Source organism: Caretta caretta, chromosome 1 (genome assembly GCF_965140235.1).
Source record: "Caretta caretta isolate rCarCar2 chromosome 1, rCarCar1.hap1, whole genome shotgun sequence".
Classification (NCBI taxonomy): Eukaryota; Metazoa; Chordata; order Testudines; family Cheloniidae; genus Caretta; species Caretta caretta.
The window spans coordinates 177804500-177817107 of NC_134206.1; the positions used below are offsets into that span (position 1 = coordinate 177804500).

At 40.9% G+C, this 12608-nt stretch overlaps 1 protein-coding gene across 4 annotated transcripts in view; it reads left to right on the forward strand.

The window, feature by feature from the left end:
* The window catches only part of SAMSN1 (SAM domain, SH3 domain and nuclear localization signals 1), a 141358-nt gene that overhangs the window by 73047 nt on the left and 55703 nt on the right, over positions 1-12608 (forward strand). For all 4 annotated transcript variants that reach the window (XM_075117635.1, XM_075117632.1, XM_075117648.1 and 1 more), the window contains 3 exons: positions 91-159; positions 4989-5115; positions 6409-6785. In XM_075117635.1, the coding sequence (XP_074973736.1) occupies positions 91-159; positions 4989-5115; positions 6409-6785 (573 nt within the window). The remainder of the gene's footprint in view (positions 1-90; positions 160-4988; positions 5116-6408; positions 6786-12608) is intronic.

The following is a 12608-nucleotide window of genomic DNA, read 5'->3' on the forward strand; positions in this document are numbered from 1 at the left end:
AGCTCTCACCGTTGTGTTTTACAACACTTGCTGTTACATTCATGTTTTTTTCATATACTATCTATTGGGTTTTTTTCCCTTATGGTTAAGGTGATGACTTATGAACAGTGGATCCCACCTCGAGTTCACGGTCTGACTGAGCCCAGTAACAGTGAAATGGTGAGTTGTGATGAGAACTTTTGTATTTTTCCTCAGATGTGAGTGTTCTGCAAGAGTGGATAGGTTGACTATGATTTCTTTCACTGGATTTCTGATCCCAAAATTTTGAAAGCCCTCATTCCAGATCTACAGTATTAGTGACAGTCATTATATCCTTTATGGAACCAGAATTTCTAATTCCTGTTAGGTGTTCTTTCCTCATGGAAGCACACATCTGTTGCTCCCACCATCAGCACTGCTTAGTTGGGCCAAATGGTAGGTTGAGGCTCAGGATTAAAATAGCAAGGTTGCTGAAAGGTCAGGGTTGAGTTTCATGAGCAGGTATGTGTGAAAGAATGTTTCTCAGTACTGCCAGCATCATTGCCATAGTAACTTTCCTGAGCACTAAATTAACCCAATTTTCTTGATTTAAAAAATCAACATGTTTTGCGAATCAGTTCGACCATACAAATGCAGCAGCAAATGTTTTACCACAGCATAGAATTCATGTATTTATAGCCCATCTAGAAATGATATTGGAAACTACCAATACCTTCCAAAGAAATATTATAAAAATATTTCTCATAGTAAGATGATGATAATACTACAGACAGGAAGATAGGTTTATTCAGTCTCGTTATGTTTAGTTTGCATTTTTGCAAGGCTAATAACTGCTATGTAGTTGCATAGTTATTTGGGACCTGCAAACTAGTTTAGAAAATAATCACACAGGCCAGATTCTGCCATGCTTATTCATGCTGAGAAGTACCATGCTTCACAAGTAATCTGACTGAAACCAACATAGCTTCTCCCCAAATTAGGCGTTACTAAGAGTGAGTGAGGGTGTTAGGATCTGGCTGATAGTGCTGTTCACTTTTAATTCAAAATGCTGTTATATCACCAAATTAATCCTCCCAACAGCTCTGGGAGTAGAGCTGTCCACTGTATTTGTTGGGAATAATTTATTGTGCCAAATGTAGCCCTCTTTTCTGTTCACACATGTTTCATGAATAGACTTTTTAATGTTTCTAAATTTGTTATTCATTAGTGTTCAAACTGTGTATGCAAGTAAAATTCAGCTAATGGATGGGTTGTTTACTTAGACTATTCATTACTTGTTATTTGTGGTGTGTGATTGCTCACCTAAATGACATAGTATTTCTGCATGACTAAAACTTGTTAAACTGGAGATTAATGAATATGCGTGTGTGCATAAAGGCTCTTTCTCAGAGGTATTTTTGGTGGGGAGAAAAAGCCATTCCCCAATGTTTGTGCGAACAAATACTCACCCTGAGGCACATTTGGGAATGGTGACTAGAAGGAGTCCCAAACGTGGTTGAAGTGAACAGCTGTTTGGAATTCAAACATCTGATTATGAACACTGTTTTTCAGTACTCACCCAGTGCTCTCTGTTAACTATTATCCTCATTTTAGGGAGGGAAAATGGAGAAAAGAGACTTCCTCAAGATCAGGTTGCATTATCATCAAAGCCAGTAGAATAAGTAGTTCTTGTCTCAGCAATCCTGAGCTGAGACTGCCTGGGGTGCTGATTCTTACTTAAAATAAGTACCCAGTAGAATCTTTGCCTTATACTGGAATCAAAACTTCAACATTTTTTTCACACCTTTACTTGGTGGTGGTGGCTGAGTGTTACAATGAAATTATAAAAAAACAGCCATGAGACTGCTGGTCTTGTATATTTGCCCACTCATCTGGAACAAGTAAGAACTAGAAATCTTACAGTATAGCCAACTCTCGTGAGATTCAGAGCTTCGGCAGCATAGTTAACTCCCGGTATAACTTGAGATTTACTCCTCACCCAACACCTGAGCACACGCAATAATCTCTAGCTTGAGTAAAGATCAAGCTAGCTGGTCCATCAGGGTGATGGGTTGGAGCTTGAATGCTGCCAAGATTCAAGCTAGTAATGCGGTAGGGACTCAACTTCAGTGTAATTTCGAGACTGAGACAATTCAGCTATGTGAGGATAAGCAGCCAAACATTTGGATTTGGATGCTTAGTCAAAGCAAAACTCCAGATCTTCTAAAGGCTCCCCTGCCACTAATAGATATTACAAGGTTATCTGTGTCCATACGAGATAGCTATTTTGTTTATTATTACTTTTAACTAACATTAGACACTCCCCAATAAGTGCTTTTTAAAAAACAAAAGAGGATTGCACTTTATCCATTAGTAAAATTATCTGAGTAGATTATGTGCCATTTTATCTTGCTGTCCCCTAAACATAAATCCCAGATCAGAACCCCAGATCAAAAATCCATGGGCCCGATTCTGCACTGCCCTTGCATCCGATGAAGTGAGCTGTAGCTCACGAAAGCTCATGCTCAAATAAATTGGTTAGTCTCTAAGGTGCCACAAGTACTCCTTTTCTTTTTGCCCTTGTGTAGTCATTGACACCTGTGCAAAGTGAGTGCTTATCAGAGTTCTCCACTCATACACCAGTGTTAACACTCCCTCTGGCACATCCTTTGCAAAATAGATTCATGAGGTCCCAGACAGCGAGAGAATTAAATTCCATATTTCTACACTGTTGTGAACCAGGACCTGAATCTGAACATACTTGAGCTGTGGGGGCTTTGAAATCTGACTCAGAACTTGCCAAGTGTTTGAATTCGGCAAAAGACTTGCACTGAGAACTCAGGTCCAAAGTCTTTGACTTCTCACTGTATTTATCATGAGAGGCTCTAGGGCTGGGTTCTCAGCTGGAGTAAGCCAGCATAGTTCCACTGAAGTCCAGTGCTAGGGAGCTGGCTTCTAATGCCTAAATTATATAGAATGTACAAATACTGAAACTCTTTTAATCTTTCAGACAGTGTTCTGATGAAATGTTTCTCTGAGTTATCCTTGGTTCAACACAATTTCTACTATTCTATTACATCTCAAGAGCCTATTTAGTCTATAACTTTTTCTCCATTATATTTTTCAGTCCTTTAGCCCTGGCCATTTCTTATAAACTCCATGCAACTTGTGCACTGCAAGAGCTATAGTTTAGGTTGCAAATCAACTCTGATTAGAACTTGCTTGGGATTTAGTACTTTGTGGGTTTGCCAATGGCCACTATTTTCCAGCAGTGAAACAAAGTCACAATGCAGTACCTTCCTTAAAAACACCACTTGCCTTTCTGCTGTACATATACTGAGTGTTTATTTCTGCTTGCAGCACTTTCAGGGCTCAACACACCAATATCTGAACTGCTGACATCCAAAGTGTGGAAATCTCTATTGACAAGCATTGTTAGGTTGATCTATTGAGCAGTATTTTTGAAATCGGAAATGAGTGTGTGTTGTGCCTCCTTTATGATGGATATTGTTGGATGCTACTCTGTACCGTGTGGATGCTTGTGCTGCATAAGTGCCTCATCCTACATTCCTTGCACCAAAGTGAGAGCTGAAGGCATGCCAAATCTCTCAAATTCAGTTTTTAAGTAACCTTAATTAGACTGTGTGCATTAATTAGACTGTGCTGGCAGAAATGATGCAGACCCGACCTCCTCTTCTGTCTTTGTCTTGGCGTGGAGGATTATGCATATGAGGAAGCAGGAAGGAACTTTGATGTGTGACTTAACTGGTGGGGAGAGTTCAGTAAGGTCTGTGAATTACTTGCTGATAACATCAGCATCGGCAATTAATCATTTGTAATATTATGGAAGAGGTGTTGATATATTAGACTAAATTCTCTGCTGGTGTAAATGGGAGGCACTCCACTGAAGTCCATGGAGCTAGATCCATTTACACCAGCAGAGAATGTGCATTTAATTAGAAGATCATAGTTAGCTTTGTGCCAAAAATCCACCATTGTAAAACACAACCATTTGCAGTTTTACTCCTTTTAGTTATTTGTTTGCTGGTTCCCACTGGAAGGCAGTTACCACAGGTGCCATTTGACCATGGGAACAGCTCGCTTGCTACTGAAATAGAGAATTTCTGCACCCAACTCCAAAGAGAAAGTCAATGTTGCAGCTGGGACTAGAACTCAGGAGTTCCTGGCTCTCTATGTGCCCTATGTTTGATCCACTCTATGACTGCATTATATAATAATATAGCCATTTATATTCATAAATACTGTTTAAATCCAAACTCTCGAATAGTTACACACATAGAGATGTTACTCAATACTAGAAGCCTTTGGAACCCAAACTCCAAACTTCTGGAGGATTGTTTGTACCTAATAGGGTATTGTAATTGTTTTGTGGTGATGGAAAATGCCCAATAAAAGTCTTATTGTCTGGATGATTTGAATTTAAGCTAGGAAGAGAAGAAAGGCTCCACTTTAGGGAAACATCCCTATTCAGGAAAGCACTTAAGCACAAGTCCAATGGCTCAACAGAGTTGAGATGTAAGCACATGTTAAAAGTTGAGCACATGTTTAAGTGCTGCCCTGAATAGGGAAGGATTTTAAGCCCATCCTTAAATGCTTGCTTGAATTGTGGTTTCAAAAGCAAGTGCTTTTGCCTGGTGATATTCATCAGTTTTGTGGAGGTTTCCACACCCGTCGGTATCATCACATGTAATTTAAGGGCTCTGATATATGGGATCCACAAAGGTGAGCAGCACGCGCACGAATCTAGGGCTGATGGGTCTCCTGGCTTTCCTGTGAAGTTTTTTCTTGGGTTGCCCTTTTGTCATCACATATGTGACCTCAAACGTGCCACTGGAGACTCGCCTTCCAAAGCCATTGCGGAGATGATTAATCCTCATCTTGTTCACTGATCCAAAGTGCTTGACTATGATGCTGAACTTCCTTGCTTCTCAAAATAAACAATAGACCACCTGTGTAGTACATTATAATGTTTATTACTTATTCTCATTTTTATTTTGTGTTTCAATTAGGTTCCAGAATCAGACGATTATAAAGCTGAATCAATGGGAACATTAAAACGATTGCAGAAATTGGTCCGAACCAAGAAAGCCAGTATACATAGTATGGATGATGTCAAACATGTTTTGATACCTCTCAGTAAGTAAAGAACCATTTTAGTGTACTTGCATACATTTGGAAAATGTCACTTTACTGAAGAAAGCAATAAATTATCTTGCTTTGATCTATTTTTGAGTGCTTTCAGCAGATCACTGATCAGATTGTGTGGCCGTTCTTTGTCTAAAGTGAAAGCATTAGCATAGACCTATGGTGCATTTATGGATATGTCATTCAAAGTCTAGATGCTCTGTATCACACCTTAGATGCCATACCAAATGTCACTGCACTGCTATGATATCATAACAAAGGTGATACGTGGAACGTTATTTCCCATTGCATCTGTTTATATTTAGTAATAAATACTGTTTCCTGCAACTGAAGAGGGGTTGTGGGGGTTATCCTAAATAGCTGAGTAGAACACCCAGCTTGGGGCCATTGTGTTTTTTATGAAGTTTCACAGCTTTATCTCACATTTACATGAAGAAGGCAAAATGCACAGAAGAAAAGATGACGTTTATCAGTCCTTGAGTCAATGGCAGTCGGAGGTGCCAGAGAACACAACAATCTGTGGCACAAGAAGTAGGTTATTGTTGCAACACACCTGATTGCATCCCAATCCCAAACTTTGTATCCCAAAGTTGATGCCAAGCAGGTTTTCTAAAGCTGATGCTGAACCCAGGTTATTTTCAAGTGCTTTCACAAGATCACTGATCAGATTGTGTAGCTGTTCTTTGTCTAAAGTGCAAGCATCGGTGTGGACATATGGTGCATTTATGTATAGGATTATTTTGAAACTAATCCCAGCAAAATGAATTGAGACCATTTAATGAACTGCTGCCCCAGCTGAATCAGTGATGCTGTAAAACCACATGAGGAAATTCAGGGTTCAGCAGCTACTCTGAGATTTCCATGCATAGCCTATGAGTAGGTGAATTATTCAGGAAAATATTCCGGTCTCTGTCAATTTGTCTCCTAAACCAAACTCACACATTGTGTGAGTATTGCATCATAATGATGTTTGTATAATGAAGTCACCATATTCAATGCAGAAATTACCATTATAATGGCCCTCTGGAACCAGCAAAATTCTCCAGGCTTCTGAGGGAGCAGCAAGACATTTTATCAAATGGAAAATAAATCCTGCTTTGGACAGAGTCATTAACCTATTAATCAGTCTTTTCCATCTCTCTAATTGCCGTTATTCTTTGAGTTTACAGAGTTTTTGATTGCTTTCAGTATATATAACTCATTGGGCAGCATTTCAAATGGGAGCAAATACTCTGACTGCAAATGCAACAGGTTGTAAAAAGAAAATCTTTTACATTTTTAAAGATCCACCTCAAGACTCCTGTCTCTCTGAAGAGGAGGAGGAAGCACTGATTTCCTGCATGAAACTAACCAAGTCCCAGGAAAAGAAGGTCTGGAAAGACAATGCTAGGCGAAAGGAAGAAACTGATACTAAAGCAGATTTTATTTCTGCTTCTTTGGGAAGATCTTATACTTCCAGATTGAGCAATACAGGAAATATTTCCATCCATTCAGAAACTGAATTTCAGCTATGGAGTGACTGGAAGCCCTTTCCCAATAATCAGCTCTGCCCATGTGATTTCGTGATCTCAAAAATAGAAAAGTGGGAAAATTGTACTTGTTGTTCTCATCATCCGCATCTTACTTGCTCCGTCACTGATGTGGATCTTCCATATTCATGGGTAAGTGGTTTCCTTTACAATTAAATATGTCAGCAGTGGAAACTTATTGAACATCAATTTGAGAGTCGCTTGAATTTAGCACATAGTTATCAAAAGCGAAATAATGAGGGGGGAAATTCAAAAGGTCAAATTCAGATCTGATGTGAACAGATGAACTCCATTTGAGTTGCATCCACTTACACCAAGTTTGGATTTGGTCCAGGATATACAACTTGCAACAACATAAATACCAGTGGTGTAGTGTTTGAATATTTTACACCACCATGTGATCTACCAGGGTGTTTAAACTTAGGATCTTTCTATATGTCTGTACAACAGTATATTGGATTCTTCAGACATTCTCATACGGCGTGATCCAAAGCCCACTGAAGTCAATGGGAGCCTTTCTATTGACTTAATGGGCTTTGGGTCAGGCCTTTAGCAGTCACTGTAATGAGCTCCAGAATTCTATCCAGAGGACTATCAGCAAGCGGTGCAATTGCCAGCGGTCATGTTTGTGCCCTTTGTATCAGGAGGGACCTGATTTTGAGGAAACTTTTGTGGCTCTCAGGGATTCATGCAGCCAATACTAGAGATGCAGAGTTTGATCTCCATTTGGAATAAGCTTTTTTTAAAAAAAGATTGTTTTAAGGGTTGTTTAAGGCTGCAAAGGCCCAGAGTGTGCCTGTATTGCACGGGGATGGAATGGTGCAGGGAGCCTTCCCTTCCCTTCACTGCTCAAATTTCAGCACCTGCACTTTCCACAGAGCAGGGATTGTTCCCTGCTAGCATCTACTGAGCTACTAGTTGCTGGAAGAGCTGCTGGGAAGAACCAGACGGTGGCCTTTAACCCTCACTGCACCATGCCCATTTACTCATATTGTACTCGGGGTAGAGTCTGGTTCTCAATGTGCAGTGAACACAGCCCTGCGGGAGCAGAGGCTGCTGCTGCCATCCGCTGATGCAGTGGCCAGAGGGACACCCAGGTAACTGAAATGTTAGATCAAAGACTTCAGCCTTGTTTTGGATTATATTGAAGACAATGTGAGGTTTTCTTTAATACATTTTTTGTTGGGAATGCTGTAGACATGCCTCACTTAATATGAACATACCTGGAAACATCGGTGTCCTTTCAAAAAATTCTGTCTAGCTTTTCACACAAACACTGTGGTGGTGGTGGTATTCTTTACCCCAGTGAGATTCGTTCAGCCAGGGTCAAGGTCAAGTGCCAGCAAAAGTTGTTTTTGATTTCAGTTTTTGCGGGGGGGTTGTTATTGAGCCATCTGCTTTCTTAATTAATAGTTTTCTCCTTGATTTTAATTTATCTTTGTGGGCTTAGACTCTTTAGATTCAGATTATAGAAGAGAGTGAGACATCTCATTCTCTCCATCTGCATCCTACCAACTGGCTCAGAAAAAGATTACAAGGATTAGATTTTCGGTTTTGCTTTTCAAGAATGAATAGACTCCAGGAGTGGCTGTTTTGCATGTGAGGGGATCAGATTTAGGGGATGATGTGGAGGGCAATTTTGATGTTGATTTATCTATAACAGTAAAAATAGTGTATTTGAAAATATTGCCTTCAACCCAACTTATAGTTAAGGAGTTTTTATTTTATTGGCTTGGCTTGGCTAATATTCTCCGGCCTTTGGTCAAGTGTGAGGTGGAACAGACAGACTGAAGTAATTGTAGTCCTAAAATAGATGTGGTTGTGCCCTGCTTTAATGGGGCAAGAGGAGGGGAAGGGGAACACTCTACATGCAAGACTAAGTTTCCAGGACTCGTTTCAAATAGACATGCTGTCTTTGATCTAGTTTGGGGACAGGAGAGCACCTACATTTTAGGTTGGATGCAGTGTCATCCAACAACTCCTTGGATATGTATGCAAACTTGGGGACCTCAGCTTTACTTAAATCATGAATGGTTGGTGCCTAATTAAATAGTGGCCTTATTAGTCAGCATGAAAGACAGACATGAATCTCAATCTGACACCCTGCCTTCCTGAGAGATAATGAACAAAAAAACCGAGTGGAACCAAGACTAACTCACTCCAGGTCTTCTCTTCTGAGTACTTCTCCTGCATTGTCTCTTCCTACCCACTACCTCAAGTTTCAAAACTAAGTGCCCCTCTTCCCAATTCTTCTCATCCCCAATGCATGGCAACATTATTGTATCTTCTCAGCCATTTTAAGATGGCCTTCAAAGTGCTACAACTAGGTGCCAGAATAAGCAACTCTAGGACTGACTGCAAAGGGTACTCATCTGCTGTCACAGCAAATCTGTACCTCACTGACCCATTCTATCCACTGAGTTCTCTCACAACCACTAAATCATAGAGAAACCCCAACCACATGGAACCCCTCAAACTCCTCTAGCTAAACTTTCCCCTGCCCTTCCTAATTCAATCCATAGTAGAAGCATGCCTTCCTCCAATTCTTTCCTCTGTGGGTGTCAGAGAGAGAGAGAGAGAACTAGGATCTCATGTACTGTCTCCAGCTTTATTATTATATGAAGGCTTATGGAGGCTTATTATGTAGCATCAGAGCACTTTCAGATTTCAGTTCTGTAACAACGTAATATACAACCACATGGATGAATAGCTTCATTATCAGTCTATAGCTAAAGCACCATCTGTGCCTCTTCCACATGAATTAACTTAGACACAAAGTGTTTTTCTGCATTGTTTACCCATTGAAAATATAATGGGAAATAGAGCAAAATTTTGCTGGGGAAAACACATCACCTTTGTAGCTTTTTGGAATCTCAGATGGTTTCTGTGTGCAATTATTGATATCAGCGTGCGTCCCTGGAAAGATTCTATTCATAGAATCTATTATTCCTTCCTCCTTAAGCAAAAGTATAGTATATTGCAAAAATTAAAAGGTACCTATAGACACAGAAACTACTTTACTGCACGCAACACTACTTCAAAGTGTGTCGAGTACAGAAATGACTGTTACAGCCCAGTGTTAAACACTGTAATGTTAAGTATCAGCTGAAAAACAGGGTGGAAAAATGATCAGATGCCGGTTTAATAAGCACTTGACCTTTACGAGGGTGCTGGTTCCTTTTTTTTTTGGTCTCTCGCTCTTTCTCAAGCGATTCCACCAGGAAAAGACTATGTCAATTGTTTGTGGCTTAGATTTTTCTGAACACTTTGTGAATTACTAGAAACTCTTCTTGTGCTATTTATAATTTTGAAATCTTGCTCTCCAGACAGGGCAATAGTGTATTTAGAAGTGTCACGTCCGGAAAGCAGTGATCATAGCACTAGGGCTAACCTCCAGTTGTTAAAAAAAACAAAAGTTTTTTTGTTTGGTATTTTTTAACATAGTCCCATACACTGTATTCAGTACAGGATAAAATAATTGCTTTACAAAATATGTTATACTATTTATTTATAGAAGTATTTTGATCTTGGACTTGGACAAAACAGTAGCCCAGGTATTTCTTTGAAGTATATCCTTCTAATGTCACACTTGCGCTACTAATATATTCTTGTATGGGTAACCTTTATAAGATACTGTAATGGACCATCATGTGGGGTGCTATCATGAGTATTGTGGTATACCAAAAGTTTTCAGACAGCTGTGTGGCTAGCCTACTGTGACCGGGTCCCTGGGGTGAAACCTGGACTGTGGGACTGCTGAGCCCTCTATCCCACCAGCCTGGGCTGGCCCTCACACTGTGATGCTGATGTCAAGTTACAAGCCTCTGGCAGGCACTGCACTTACACAGCCATCCACAGGCAGGGACATACCCTACTATGTTACATGAATGATCTCCCAGCCACTCATGAACCAACAATAAAGAGACGCCAGGCAATCCCCCTCACTCCTCAGTCCCGCACTCCAGAACTGTATCATCTTGCACTGGTCAGAAGCCTGGCCAGTATAAGTTCATTACCCAGTCTGCCCCTCCCTCAATATGGAGAGGACACACACTAGCCTTTGTAAACTGAGCTGAGATTTCCCATGCACTTCAACCAAAAGACACTGTTTTAGGTAAAATATAAAACAGATTTATTAACTACAGAAAGATAGATTTTAAGTGATTATAAGTGGTAGGCTTAAAGGTCAAAGTTAGTTACCTTAGGAAATAAAAATAGAAACATGCATTCTAAATCCTAAACTCTTAGTCTAAGCAAGAGTTGAATTATACAGCTTTTCTCACCCTGACAGATGGTACAAGCAGGTTACAGTTTCTCAATACACAGACTGGGACTCTTTTCCAGCCTGGGACCAAACTTAGATATTGTTACTATTTTATTATACTATTTACTATTTTATTATATGATTAACTTGAAGGGAAGCTTCTTCATATACTTTCCCCTTATACTATAGACTAAGTTTCTCAAAGTTTGAGGCTGCTTTCCCTCCTGTGCACCCCTGGCAACCTCTGGCCTTTCTTCTCCCACGACCAGTTCTACTGGTCACCACGGCCACTTTCCAGCATCTGTCCTGAGCCTTTGTTAGCAATACTATGTAGTTGCACAGCTGTTTCTCTGCTGACCTGCTTTCCTTCTCAGCCCTGCTCACAGCCACTACCTTGGCCTAGCTCTCCCAGTCTTCAGCTGCCATCATGCTTTTCTTCCTGGCTTCCCTCCCCTCTCTCTCTCCCCCCCGCCCAACACACACAAACACACACACACACACTCACACACACTGCCTGCAGCAAGTTCTTGGCTGCTTCCTCCAGTTTTCTACTCACATTCTGGCATTGTCCCCTGTCTGTCACTGTTGTCCCTGATGCAAAACCTGTTTATGTATCACTACTGCTACAATGACCAGTGTCTCCCACAACACACCTTTCAAGATCCATGGGTCCTACACAAACCTATCACAACATCTGATGTACTAAATGCCCCAATAACAACTATGTGGGTGAAACCAGACAATCACTACACTCTCAAATGAACTCTCACAGAAAAATGATAAAAGGCAAAGACACCACATCACCTATGGGTGAAGACTTCACAAAGTGATCACTCTGCATCTGACTTCTCAGTCCTCATCCTCAAAGGAAAGCTGCACAACACTTTCAAAAGACAAACCTGGGAGCTTAAATTCATAACTCTGTTAGACACTAAAAACCATGGACTAAAGAGAGACATTAGATTTATGGCTTATTACAACAATCTATAACCCACGAAACACCAGGGTGCCATCTCCCCCCCTCCCCCCCCCAACTTTATTTTCTCCTTTTCCCCCCTGTGACTGGAGAGGTGTTAATTGGCCACTTCACCTTGATTGGTCCCTTGAAATATGTGTTAACTACTTATGCTGAACAATTTGTTCCATCTTATATTTAGCTGCACTCTCAGGGTAAGTCTTCAATATCAACGTTAAAGCTCTGCCATAGCAGCACTTTAACGTGGCTGTGTAGTCATGGCACCGGTCACTGTAATAAAACTCACCCCCCACGAGGGGCGTAGCTCCCAGCACCCAGAGCACAGCCCCCAGCGCTGGTGCACTTCTACACTGCCACTTTACAGCGCTGAAACTTCCGTCGCTCAGGGGGCTGTTTTTTCACCCCCTGAGTGAGAAAGTTTCAGCGCTGTAAAGTGGCAGTGTAGGCAAGGCCTAAGTACATGTCCCAGACCTGAAGAAGGGCTTTGTGTAAGTTGGAAAGCTTGTCAACACCAACAGACGTTGGTCCAATAAAAAATATTACCTTACCCTTCTTGTCTCCTTAATATCCTGGGACTGACACTACGACAGTGCATACTTACCGTTCCTGATCATCATGGTTCTTGTAGGTGCTGCCTATTAGTTAAGTTCTGATGTGGGCCCCTGGCTGTCTTGTGGTGACCAATGACGTGATCATTATCCTCCAGGTCATTGTA